This window comes from Trichomonas vaginalis, chromosome IV (genome assembly GCF_026262505.1).
Source record: "Trichomonas vaginalis G3 chromosome IV, whole genome shotgun sequence".
In the NCBI taxonomy this organism is placed as follows: Eukaryota; Parabasalia; order Trichomonadida; family Trichomonadidae; genus Trichomonas; species Trichomonas vaginalis.
This window is the reverse complement of record NC_067206.1, coordinates 1,648,763-1,661,525: the sequence shown is the minus strand read 5'-3', so window position 1 is coordinate 1,661,525 and position 12,763 is coordinate 1,648,763. Positions and strand designations below refer to the sequence as shown.

Here is a 12,763-nt window from a genome sequence, read left to right as displayed (position 1 = left end):
GTTGCTACAGCGTTTACTAAAAGTCTATGAACATAATAACCTTTCAAACCAGGAGCCAAATTCTTGCGATTTTCGTACGGAATCTCTTCATTCTGCAAAGCAATCATATGAGGAAATTCTTCTAAAAGTTCTTTTGTCTGTTGGTTTTCAAACCAATGATATGCTTGCTTTGTAGAACGAAGAGCATTCATTATACTTTGCATTTGGTACATATCGTCTTTGACTGAATGAATGAGACGTAACTGTTTGTTATACTGTATGTATTCATATTCTTCATTTATGGCTTCATGAACGATAGCAGTTGTTGTGTTCTCTGATGTTGTCATTACTGTCTTTACATACGAGATAAAAATTTTGTTAGGAAAAAATTAGCGTTATTTTCTGACTTTCACAAAAGACAAAAATAAACGCTTTACATGTATTTTTCAGCAACTTCGTCAAATAATTTTATAGCTTTATCTATCTCATCTACTTCAAACGTTTCTTTACCTTTTATGGGAGCACCATACATTTTCTCAAACTTTTCAAGTAGTTCTGTTTCTGCAGCTCTCATATCATTAACGAACACAACCTTGACTCTATTGACTGTACTGTCATATCTTTGAGTTATATTATATGTTCTTCCTATCTTATATCTCTTTGTATTGAAGTCCTTCGGTTTCTGAACGATGTAAAGTAAGCCTTCACTGCAACGTTCCATATCGAATGAGCCATAAGTTATGAAGTTATATCCAACAACCGGGTCAATCCACAGAAGAATTATTGGTATATGACTTTTGTCGATGAGATATGCTATAGTTCCATAGAATCTTACCGATATCATGAGCTCAGGATTTCTTGTCAAAATTTTCTGAGTAGAAGCAATTCTAACCCAGTCCTTTGTTTTCTTTCCAGAAGGCGTTATAATGTCTGACAAAGAATATTTGTTGTATTTCTTACAGTATCTTACGTTTAAATCACCAATTCTAACCACTTTGGTGTCATTGTCAATCTTTCTAACTGTTTCAAACTCAATGTTTGACATTACTGTCTTTACATACAAAATAAAAAAATAAAAAAATAAAACTAACTTTATTTTTATCTTTTATGAAAATTCATGAAATTTGGTCATTTTTCAGCAACAAAATGAAAAAGTTTAGAAGAATTTTCTTATTCTTTCTGGCTTATTTTTATTTTTCCAGTACTCCCGCTCTAATGGTCCCAGATGTGTTGGCTTCGACTCTCTCAAGTTCTTAGATGGTATAACATCTTCAACGCCTCCTTCATATCTTACTTTATAAGTGTCATCGTTTATGTTGTAGCCAAGTATTTCAATAACCACTCCTCGCTTTGCTTCGTCAATGGTTTCAGCAAGTTTGCCATTACTACTTTCAACTAATTTATGACGAGGATAAAACGCAATAGAGTTGTCAGCAACTTTTATAAGATATCCATTACATTGCGTAGAGTCTACGATATAATAGTTTCTACTTAACCTTAAACGTTTCTTTGTCAACGGTTTGTCGTCAAGAACTACACGAACTTTTGTACCAGGAATGAGGGTAAATTGTGTTGAATTTCTGATATTTTGTGTTTGACTTCGTTTCTTTTGTATATACTTTTCTTCTTGTTGTTGTGTCATTGAATTTGGTGTATGTCATGTTGTAGAATGTGTTGAGGAATTATATACTTCGAGAAAATGTTTCATTGTTTCTTCGGTAAAGTCTCGCTCTGTGGTTTAAATCTCTGAGCGTTCTTATGAAGCGGTTTATGATGCCGAGTATGTTATGGTTATGGTCTTCAGTAGTGTAGTGAGTTATGTTATGCTTAATGAGAAAATCTGTGATTTCATTGCTGAGGTATGCACTGTCTTGGTCTGATGTTAAAGTACTTGGGCTATGTTCTGCTACAAACTTTTGTAAAACTCTTAACACTTCACGAGTTCCTTTATTCCTCATTGGATATGCATATGCTTTGCGAGTGTTAACATTAATGAAGATGAGGAATGGTTTATGTCCTCCTTTTCTGCTTTGAATGAGAGTGTCAAATTGGTATGCGTCAGGAGCGTTGGAGTAAATTGGTAAAAAGTAGTCGTAAGGGTTTATTTTTGTTTGATGTACAACATTTTTGTCAAAGAACCTTTTCACTTCAGCTCTGTTAGTAAATCCCCAACTCTTTGCAGCTTCATTGAATTTCTTAAATGACCTCCATGGATGTTGTTCGAATACTTCTTCAAGCTCATTTATGTAAAGTTAAAGATTTTATTCAAGACGGTAAGCCTTGACCCAAAGGGTCTAGGCTCAAGCGCGTTCATTGAATGCGGTACCATGCGAATACAGTCACAAATGGTGGCATATAATCTGCACCCGAGCCTGTTGGATTTGTTGTGAAAGTATGGACATGATTTCCTCCTGGTTCAGTTGGTCGAAAAGTCTTTTTTGCTGAATTGTTATATGATGGAGATAAAACGTCATTGCCAGCTTTATAGTCTGAGTTGTATAATGGGTGGTCTCTTAATGAGTGGCTATGGTCGCCAGAAAAGTTTGTCGTTCCTGTATGAGTGTGCGCAGGTAAGTTTGCTTCTTTAATTTTCTTCGAACCTCCTGTTTGCTTTGAATTGTTAGCACAGTATAAGAATTTATCTACAATCTGCTTCCACGTACCAAAACCTAAAACTGTTGCTGGATTTGTTGAATTCATCGACGTATAAATAGAGCCTATAGGATATATGGTTTGAAGAATCTGAGCCTTCATTGTTTGAAGTTCATGTTTAACATTTATAAATCCTTTGCCATCTACAATATTTATATTGTTTGTTATTAAACCATTAGGAAAAGTAGGAGGATAAATTCTTTGTTCATGTACAGTTGCACCGTTTCTTCCTGTTTTTGTTACTATTTCGATGCATGCTTTAATTTCTTTAATCCTGATTGTTTGAAATTCTTCATGCACGTGCTCTTTATCGGCTTTTCCATTAAGCGCAGCATTTACTTCCGACTTCTTTGCATAATTTTCATCTACATAAGTTTTGTCGGCTTTCTTATCTAACATTGCTGGTAGTTCATATGCTTCAAAGTTTCTGGCATGACCTTCGATATTCCTGCAACTGTTATCTAAATTGTTTAGTGTATCTTTTACGCTTGTACTCGGATTCTCTAAAGGTGCACTTGAACCCAAATCATAGTTCAATATTATGTCGTCTGCTCTAACAGTAGTGAAGGATTATGTGTATGTTCTTTGTCAGCTTTCTTATCTAACATTGCTGGTAGTTCGTATGCTTCAAAGTTTCTGGCATGACCTTCAATGTTCATACATCTGTTATCTAAATTGTTTAGTGTATCTTTTACGCTTGTACTTGGATTCTCTAAAGGTGCACTTGAACCCAAATCATAGTTCAATATTATGTCGTCTGCTCTAACAGTAGTGAAGGATTTATGTGTATGTTCTTTGTCAGCTTTCTTATCTAACATTGCTGGTAGTTCGTATGCTTCAAAGTTTCTGGCATGACCTTCAATGTTCATACATCTGTTATCTAAATTGTTTAGTGTATCTTTACGCTTGTACTTGGATTCTCTAAAGGTGCACTTGAACCCAAATCATAGTTCAGTATTATGTCGTCTGCTCTAACGTAGTGAAGGATTCATGTGTATGGTTCTTGTCAGCTTTACTATTTAATGTAGCTTGAAGTTCATTTATATCGGAGATATTGTGTTTATGAGATTTCAAAACTTTGTTCGTTGCGTCAAGTTCATCTTTGTCAGCTTTACTTTTAATAGCATCTTCAAAAGTTATTTTTGCCTTAACTCTCAAAGTAAATCTTGGTTCAACTAATACACCGTTAACAAAGAAGTATGAAGCATAAATTTCATCGTTATAACCAAATGCTTCTGGTGCTTTACCTGTGTCATACTGTACAGTACAGTGTATGTCATAACCTTTAGCACGAATGAATTTATATCTTCTTTCATTAACATCTTCAGTGCTTATTTGTTCATCCTGTGTTAAATATCCATGGTAGTCCGTTATAATCTGTTCGTCTGAACTTATATAATGAACATGGTTTTTATCTGCTTTTTCGGCTAATTTCTCTTCTATCTCATTTATTTCAAGTTCATGCCTACCACCACCTCCTTCAGAAGTATTTTTCTTCAGCTCTTGAAGAACGTCCACTTCGCCATCTTTGGTGTCAATAATGAGACTTTGTGTTAAAACTTTTCCTGTCTTAATGGATGTTTGTAAAACTTCTTCTTCACCGTGTTCGGGGTCATGGTCGTCATCATATCTTGTGAAATCAGAGATGTTGTCATACATTAAGCATATCTGTCTCAAAAGTTCTGCTATTTGAAACTGGAACGAAAGATATACAGAACTTTCATCATCTCCTAAAGTCAAGTCTGCTTTCTTAAGTATTTCTTGAATGTATGCAATGAGAACAGAGTACCTTGGAAAATATTCGAACAATATTTCATTAGCTGTTGGTTTTGGTGGTTCTTCTGGAGTTTCTGTTGTTTCAGTTCCTTCTGTAGGTTCTGTTGGAGTTTCTGCATCTCTTGACTTCAATGCTCTTGCTCTCAAAGACCTAAATGTTAGAGCACCAGGTTTTACAAAGGACTTTATAAATGCTTTAATAGTTCCTGGTAAGTTATTGTTAGCATTAAGTAAGTTCCTTATGCTTCCATCATGTACGTCCATAGCACTATGTAAAAAATCTATACTTTTCTTGTAGTCAGCAATAGACTGACTGTGATTTTTTAAAGATTTGTCAATACCTTTAAGCCAATCTTCATGCATGTCTGATACTGAGCCAAGAATATCATTTGCTTCCTTTAGTGTATTTTGTGCTTCTCGTAAAGTATCCAATCCCGTACGTGCATTGTTTGCTATACGTCTTACAGTATCTATTTGACTCCTTGTTTCTTGCATCCAACCAGATAAAGTTTTAATAGTATCAGAACCATTTGAAATGAAGTTCAAAGCATTTTTAACGTCATCTAAAACTTCTTCACCAAGTACTGCCCATATCTTTCCGATTTGGTATTGAAGAACTCCATATGAAGCAGCTGTTAAACCAGTATTTATAAGGTTCCATATCCATGATTTAGCAGTTTTTCCATCCTTTCCATCTTCACCATCCAAACCGTAATGATTCGGCTAAAATTGTCGATTATGCCATAAATATACTGGCCACGAACACCCCTAAAATAATGAACATCTGCGTGCCAGATAAGATTGGGTGAAAGCGCCCAATATCTTACTGCTGTTTCTGGCCCGGCATGCTCTAATCGCGTCTTGGTGAAATGATTTTCTTTGAAGTATCTGCGTACTTCTCTATAAGATACATCAATTTGTTGTAATTTCAAACGTTTCCATTGTTTTGTTTGACCACATGGAAAGGCCCAGTGGTCATGTATCACAGCAAGAGCTTTGATTTGGTCGTAGGGATTGACCCTACGACCTTTCTTGCCTTTAGCAATGGGATATTCTGTAAGCTAAATTGATTTTGTAAAAAAGATTTTGAAACATCTAAATATTTGAAATCATTTGATTGAAGGGTTGGGGCGATGGGAACATGGGTGCAAGCTTCTTCCCATGTCATTTTACCTTCTTCAATCTGATTGGAAATACCAATTAGGTAAATTCGATCGACATACCCTTTGTAAGGATTCATTCTAATGAAGTATGTTAACAATCAAAATATTCTATAAGTGTCTAGTATGGAATTCAAAAGAATAAAGAAAATGGTAACGTAAATAAACGTATTATGAAATAATTTATAATTAAAATGAAAAAAAGAAAAAATAATAAGTAAAGTGACTGGAAATGAAAATTAAAATCAGTGTACAGTTTTATTTTTTCTCGCTGTGAAACGTATTCGGTCATTTTTTTAAAAATTAATTTTTTGTTAGAGATAAGAGCTAAAACTCGGTAAACAACTTCTTTATGTCTAGAAAATTCTATCTTGCCTTTTATTTTTTTCTCGCTGTGAAACGTATTCGGTCATTTTTTAAAAAATTAATTTTTTGTTAGAGATAAGAGCTAAAACTTTGCAGACAACTCCCCCATGTCTAGCAAATTTAACATTCGTCTCCCATTTTTATATATTTGGTTTAGAATGTTCGAAAATGCGTAATATGGTCATTAATATTAATTGAAAAGAACCTTGAATTAATTCAATCTGATCTCACAAAATATTTTAAATTACAAACTTTGTAGTTTGAATAGATAATTAGTATTAAACTCAAATAACTGGTTTATTTTTGAATAAAAATTATTTGAATTTATTCAATTTTGTGAATTTTCCTTCAAAATCAAGTTTAAATATCTTATTTGCCATATAATTATAAATACAATGAAACATATTCGAAATTGAAAAGAATGACTTTTTCTGTTCTTTCAATCATTCAATTTGAATTTTGCAATATTGGATTTCTCATTAAATAGATATTAAAAACAACAAGCAATTTAACTTACATTCAAATTTATTTGTGTTATATTCAATCTTCTCAAAACTTATAATTTTCGGCTATAGCATGATTATATGCTATATAATATAATATAATAAACCTATAATAGTATCATTCTTTCAATTATTTGAAGAGAAAACCGAAAAAATCTATTTTCGGTCTATAACAAAAAATTAATCATATATTTTTATTATTAATTTTTAAACATTGACCAATTTCAATAAAAATATGATTCTTATTTGCGGGAATAATCTGTTTTCATGACCTAAACACGAAATAACCATATTTTACTATTATCCAAAACGGTTATTATTCAGATTCATTGCATGATAATAATATTTTAGAAAGGGCCAGTAAACTGTCAAAATGGCTAATTCTTTATTGAAAAGTAGAATTTTTCAAGATTATCCAATTTAGATTACATTTGTTATGTTATTTGTTTTGACATTCCATGGCTTGACATTTTATTTCAAACATTCTGGCGGTTTGAAATAATAACGTGCTTTATTAAAAATATTATAATATTGATATTAATAATACGATTGTTGAAAATTTAGATCTGAAATAATCCGATTAAATTTTTTCCTATCAATCTCAAAACTGAAAAAAAAGTTATTTTGGTTCTAGATTTCGATGAAAAAGTCATTCGAGGCCAATATTCAGGAATTTGAATATTCTGATGAATCTGATGACGTAGTGGATGATAATAGCCAGCAATTAAGAATACACGAGGGACCAAAAAAGCATCGGATAAGAAATAAAGGAAGAAAAGCTGTTTTCCTACTCGATAACCTTATAACTGACCAGAGGCAGTTTATGCTACAGCAGTTTCCATATTTTTATCAACCTAACCAACAGAATCAATATATTCAACATCCTAATATTGTCGTTCAAGACCAAACTGCATGTGGTCAAAACCCTGTCAAATTTCATGTTCAACCTTGCATATACCCTTTCTTAGAATCAATTCATGCTAATTATGTTCCTGGTCCGATTGACTTTCTACCGAGAGGCAAAATATAGAGCTTGTCTGTTTGTATAAAAGTTTAATACGATTCTTCTATTTCTTTATTTTACTTATTGAAATAAGAGAGAAACTTTTTTTGTAAATCTGTTTCTCAATATATCTACAAAACTTCAGAGGTTTCAAAATTCAGTTTTGATTGAAGATTCTACAATATTTCTTCGAGCTATGTCACTTTTCAATCAATTTATATTTATTTAACATTTCAAAGTTTCTGGAAAATCAAAAAGAAAATCAGATTTTTTTTTGAAAAATAATAAAAATAATTCAAATATTTTCATTCAACTTGCTCAATGGATGAAAGCCTTAAAAAGATTTACAAGCTATGGGCAAAAGATCGGAATCGAGTAAGCGACGGAGAGTTATCTTTATTCATATTTAATTTTAACAATTATTTGTTAGAATATCTCCAAACAGGCAATAAAAAGAAAATAAGTAGTATATATTGCGGGTTTTGTGACTTTTTTTGTAAACGTAAGAATTCATACAATATCGAGCGATTTTGTATCATTTTTTTTAACATATGAAGTAAAAAATGTATGATTCTTACGGTTTTTATTCTTACGTTTTTGAATAAATCAAGATTTAAAAAATTTTCAAAATTGTAAGACATTTACACTAAACCCATACATAATGAAATAAAAAAAATAAAAAAAATAAAAAAAATAAACTTAAAAATTCATGTCTTACATTTTTGAAATAATTTATTTTTTTTAATTTGTATGAAAATGAGTGGATCAAGATTCGTAACCGTCAATCAATTAATGGATGCTCTTTCACCAATTCTTGAAAATGTTAAACAAGTAGATGTTTATTTCGATGATTATGTATAAATGCATGAATGTTAATCGTTTTCATTTCATTGAAGGTGATACTGATTCATCTTATTGGGCAATCGCTGGCGACCCAAATCTTCCTAACACTCAAGCATTTCAAGCAATTGTTACTGATAAACAATTTTATGATAAAAACATTTACAAATTCGCACCTTTTGATTTCTTTTGTTTTGATGAGAAATTTAAACCTAAATTAAAGAATAAAGCTGAAGAAAAAGCACATGAGAAGAAGTTATTGGGTTTAGCAATTGAGAAACAAGGTGATAACATGGTTGCTTTATGCCCCAAGTGTTATACATCATTCAACGGTTCAATTGATGGAAGTGATTTTAAAAAGATTGCACAAAAAATGAAAGGAGTTAGTTTACGACAAAATAAACAATTAACACCTAAAAATTATTTGGATATAATAAATGATAAAGTGATATTTGATGGTCAGAATATTAATTTACAATTTAAAAATGGGTCAATGACTCGCTTAACAATTGGTAAGACTGCATTAACAGGAGCACACACTAAGGCTGTGTGTTGTGAAAATGGATGTTGTATGCCATTTATTTAATAAAATGCCACAGAAGAGACAAAAGGAACCGTTAATGATGTTTTTGATACTATGATTCAAAGAGGTGGGCACCCTTAAAACATTTATTTTATTTTTATATAAATGGATAACTCAGATTTAGAAAATTTAATTGATGATTTAGTACTTAATCAAAAATTTCTTAGTTATTATGAATTAAAATCATATCTCCAAAAATATAATAATAATATAACGGGTGATGATATGGAATATTATTATCCATATTATGAAAATGAAATTTTGAAATATCATAATAAAATAATTTCTGAAATTAAAGACAAAATTAAAAATAATGAATATTCAAAGGGAAAAAACTAATCACAGCTTAAACAATTGAAAGATTTCAAAAATAAAGTATTAAGAAGAAGATATTGATGAATTATATAAATTATATAATCCCGAGCCGCAAAAGCAAAAGGAGCAAAAACAAAACAAAACCACCCAGGTCATTCAGACCATAAATGAAGCACAAGCTTTAATTTATGATTCATTAGTTAAACCATATTCAGCCCGACTGAAGAATCAACTTTTGGAATTCATCCTTCAACATAAATCGAAGCGGGAAAGTATAAAACTTTATATACAGCATATTTAAAACAATGAATAGAATACATCCAGAATTAATGAAGGAATGAATTCCAAAACTTCATCATCCAAAATCAAAGCAGATAAAATTAAACCACTTGCAACACCAAAACCTCCAACAGTAGTACCTGCAACACCAAAACCGCCTCCTCCTTCAGTTAATCCTTCATCATTCACTTTATTATATCCATTTCAAACATTAAAGAAACAAAAAGATTTTAAAAAGGATTTCAAGATATTAAATAAAACCAATTGACCCAAAAATTCAACCGTTAAAGGAAAAAATTTGGTCGCCCTTCATTTGCACCATATCCATATTCATATGAAATCGATCATTTAGAATATTCAAAAGGAAAGTTACTTATTTATTTGCCATTAACATTAACACCAGATATTTATATTGCATTCCGGTGAAAGGGAAACAGAACAGGAAACAAGAAGAGCTATTCAATACTTACTTGATCATGAAAGAGTAGATAATATAAGGGGTGATGGTGATAAAGGATTTCAGGCAGCTATGACTCATTATTTCCCACAAATTAATTTTTACTTCTCATCCTCTCCATATACGTTTCATAATAAATAGTTGATGCGGTAATGAGAACTCTTAGAGATGCGTTAGGGGTTAACGGTCAGATATACTGGGATGGAAATCATGACTCCATCATACAGCAGTTAGTATATTATTATAATAATACATGGCATAGAACAATAAACATGAAACCAGTGGAAATGAAAAATGATATTTCAAAAGAATGGGAATATATTAGAAAGCAAATGGAAAGGTTAAATGATGTTAAACGTGAACAAATTAATTCGGGGCTCATGAATTTAAACAAGGGGATAAAGTTTTGATTCATCTCGATTATGGAAAAACTGATAAATCAATGACAAAAAGAAGACGAAGATTTGACACAATAGCTGAATTTGTTAGATATATTAACGGCAATACATTAGTTGAGGTTAACAATAAATTAATAGAAATTCGATTTATTTTATTACTCATTATATTTTAAATAATATTTAATTTTTTTATTTCGTAAGAAATGAGTGACAACGAAGCAGTCAAGAGTCCAGACAATGAATATAAAAAGAAACTAAACAAAATTAAATCAAAAATATGCTATTACAAAAAGAAGCCACAATGCGGTGGGGTTGAAAACGATAAAGAGAGGAAAGAAATAATCGAAAAATTAGAAACTTACCGTTCAATCCTTAAACTGAGTGAAGCAAAATAAAAGAATTTAATAGAATAAATAAATTGATTGGAAGAGATGAATTTAATAAAGATGAATTTTTAAACTCAATCCAAATTTAATTTTTATTCCTCTTCGACAACATCTCTCTTTCCATCATTACTGCATAACCGCATTTTCTCAATTTTAGTGGTTTGTTATTTTTAACATGTTCTTGCATCATTTTTATCATTTCCTCCCTTGTTATGATTCGTGGTAAATTTTGAGCTTGTGGGGTATTCATTTATGATAAAAATAAAAATTTAAATTATGCCGTTCTAAAGTTTGTGACAACATGACATTTTGACAACATCATGGGTTATTCAATAATTAATTATTTTTGAAGAACTGAAGGGGTCACCGGGTCACCAGGTGGTCACCAGGTAATTTAACTTTTTCTGAAAAAATGTGACAACATGACATTTTGACAACATCATGGGTTATTCAATAATTAATTATTTTTGAAGAACTGAAGGGGTCACCGGGTCACCAGGTGGTCACCAGGTAATTTAACTTTTCTGAAAAAATGTGACAACATGACATTTTGACAACATCATGGGTTATTCAATAATTAATTATTTTTGAAGAACTGAAGGGTCACCGGGTCACCAGGTGGTCACCAGGTAATTTAACTTTTCTGAAAAAATGTGACAACATGACATTTTGACAACATCACAGGAGGAAGGCAAAAATAAATTCCAGTCATACTTTATAAAGCTGCATTCACAGGTATTTCATCGTCAGTAAACGATTCCTCATTATCGTTTGGTTCAATTTGTTTATATAATCCTTTCATTTCTTCTTTCAAAACATAATACCATGTTTGTTTACCATCTATTTTTCTTTGTTTCCTTTCACATTTATCCTTAATGCTCATTTGAAAGTTTTTGTCTTTCATGTCTGATGGTTTGCAGAATAGAGCATTTTTACACGTCATACCTGCACACAATTCATCATAATGTGTATTTATCCATTCATCTAAAGGATTTGTTGATAATTCTATTAAATCTTGTTTGGCTTCAGTCATCGGTATGATTCGTACATTAAATGATGAAAGGTCATATTGCATAAAATATGTTAAAAGGTTATCATAAAATTCCTTTGTGCATGAATCCATTAAATTCTTGAAGTAATCAAATTGACCCTTGAATTTACCATTAACCCTTAAAACTACGTATCTTCTGTCTCCAACTTCAATTTTGACAGGGTAGACGTTGTTAGTTACGAAAATGAAATTGGCAACATTCTGTGCTGTTCTTCTGGGTTGATTCTTTTCGTTAATTCTAATCTCATTATCCGTAATAATTGATTTCAAAGCGTTGAAGTTTGCGAGTCTGTCTTCACCTACATTCTTGAGTTCATTAAGTACAAGAAACATTTTATTCTCAACTACTGAGTTGAAATTACCCGTTAGCTCACTTATTTCAGTAATGTTTTTACATGAATAACCAGCGAGAAGTTCAGAAATAATGTCTGTGAATCTGTTTTACCTGTTCCCTGAAGTCCTTTCAAAATAATTGCTGTTTCATTCTTGATTCCAGGATGTTGAATCATTGATGCAATCCAGCCGAGAAGGTATTTATACACTTCATCGTTATTATCACAATGGCTTCTTTAATGAAATCCATAAACATCTCAATTTTTGAGTAATCAGGCTTTTCAAGAATGTTGTATTTATAACCCTGAAACGTTGAGAAAACATCTGGGGAATCAGATTTAAAGCAAACACCCTTAACGGTTAATGAGGATAATTGATTTAGTAGTACATCCCATGCTGTTATTGTTTTACCTTCTTCTTTAAATAATTTAATCATTTTGAGTGACTCTTTCATGTTTGACTGAAGAACAAATGATATTTGATTCATTTTGTCGTGTATGTTGTAATCTTTCTGAATGAAATATTTGTTTCCACAATCTACAAAACGAATTACACGTGATAAATCCTCAATTACTTCAGAACTGTTTTTATACTGATGATTTTCAGCCTTGCGTCTAATATCTGTTATCAAAAACGAGTCATCAAGTTTGATATCAAATGTTATTTTTGGCTTACGTAATAA

General features: G+C 31.4%; 3 protein-coding genes and 4 pseudogenes across 7 annotated transcripts, besides 3 other annotated features; 2 read left to right on the top strand and 5 right to left on the bottom strand.

Annotated features, from left to right (window-relative positions):
• Positions 1-4,146: part of a mobile genetic element that runs on past the window's edge.
• Positions 413-1,024, bottom strand: TVAGG3_0010040 (organellar and viral DNA polymerase type B; the record flags this gene model as incomplete). Its single annotated transcript, XM_001303627.2, has 1 exon — positions 413-1,024. The coding sequence occupies one exon, from the start codon at positions 1,022-1,024 to the stop codon at positions 413-415; it is 612 nt and encodes a 203-aa protein (XP_001303628.2).
• Positions 1,136-1,621, bottom strand: TVAGG3_0010030 (integrase core domain containing protein family; the record flags this gene model as incomplete). Its single annotated transcript, XM_051219869.1, has 1 exon — positions 1,136-1,621. The coding sequence occupies one exon, from the start codon at positions 1,619-1,621 to the stop codon at positions 1,136-1,138; it is 486 nt and encodes a 161-aa protein (XP_051104855.1).
• On the bottom strand, positions 2,290-3,500 carry TVAGG3_0010020 (annotated as a pseudogene). Its single transcript has one exon. A coding segment is annotated over exon 1 (1,211 nt).
• Positions 4,147-4,396: 250 nt separating the features above from the next.
• On the top strand, positions 4,397-4,616 carry TVAGG3_0010000 (annotated as a pseudogene). The gene has a single exon. A coding segment is annotated over exon 1 (220 nt).
• A 438-nt stretch (positions 4,617-5,054) lies between these two features.
• On the bottom strand, positions 5,055-5,647 carry TVAGG3_0009990 (annotated as a pseudogene). Its single transcript has one exon. A coding segment is annotated over exon 1 (593 nt).
• Positions 5,648-5,823: 176 nt separating this feature from the next.
• Positions 5,824-6,609: a mobile genetic element.
• Positions 5,824-6,609: a terminal%2Cinverted (terminal inverted repeat of Banshee-A1 transposon ID:TVAGG3_0009980).
• A 1,695-nt stretch (positions 6,610-8,304) lies between these two features.
• Positions 8,305-8,865, top strand: TVAGG3_0009970 (DNA/RNA polymerase superfamily; the record flags this gene model as incomplete). Its single annotated transcript, XM_051219868.1, has 1 exon — positions 8,305-8,865. One exon carries the CDS (start codon positions 8,305-8,307, stop codon positions 8,863-8,865), a length of 561 nt encoding a protein of 186 aa, XP_051104854.1.
• A 2,547-nt stretch (positions 8,866-11,412) lies between these two features.
• On the bottom strand, positions 11,413-12,568 carry TVAGG3_0009960 (annotated as a pseudogene). The gene has a single exon. A coding segment is annotated over exon 1 (1,156 nt).
• Between the last annotated feature and the right edge of the window lie 195 nt (positions 12,569-12,763).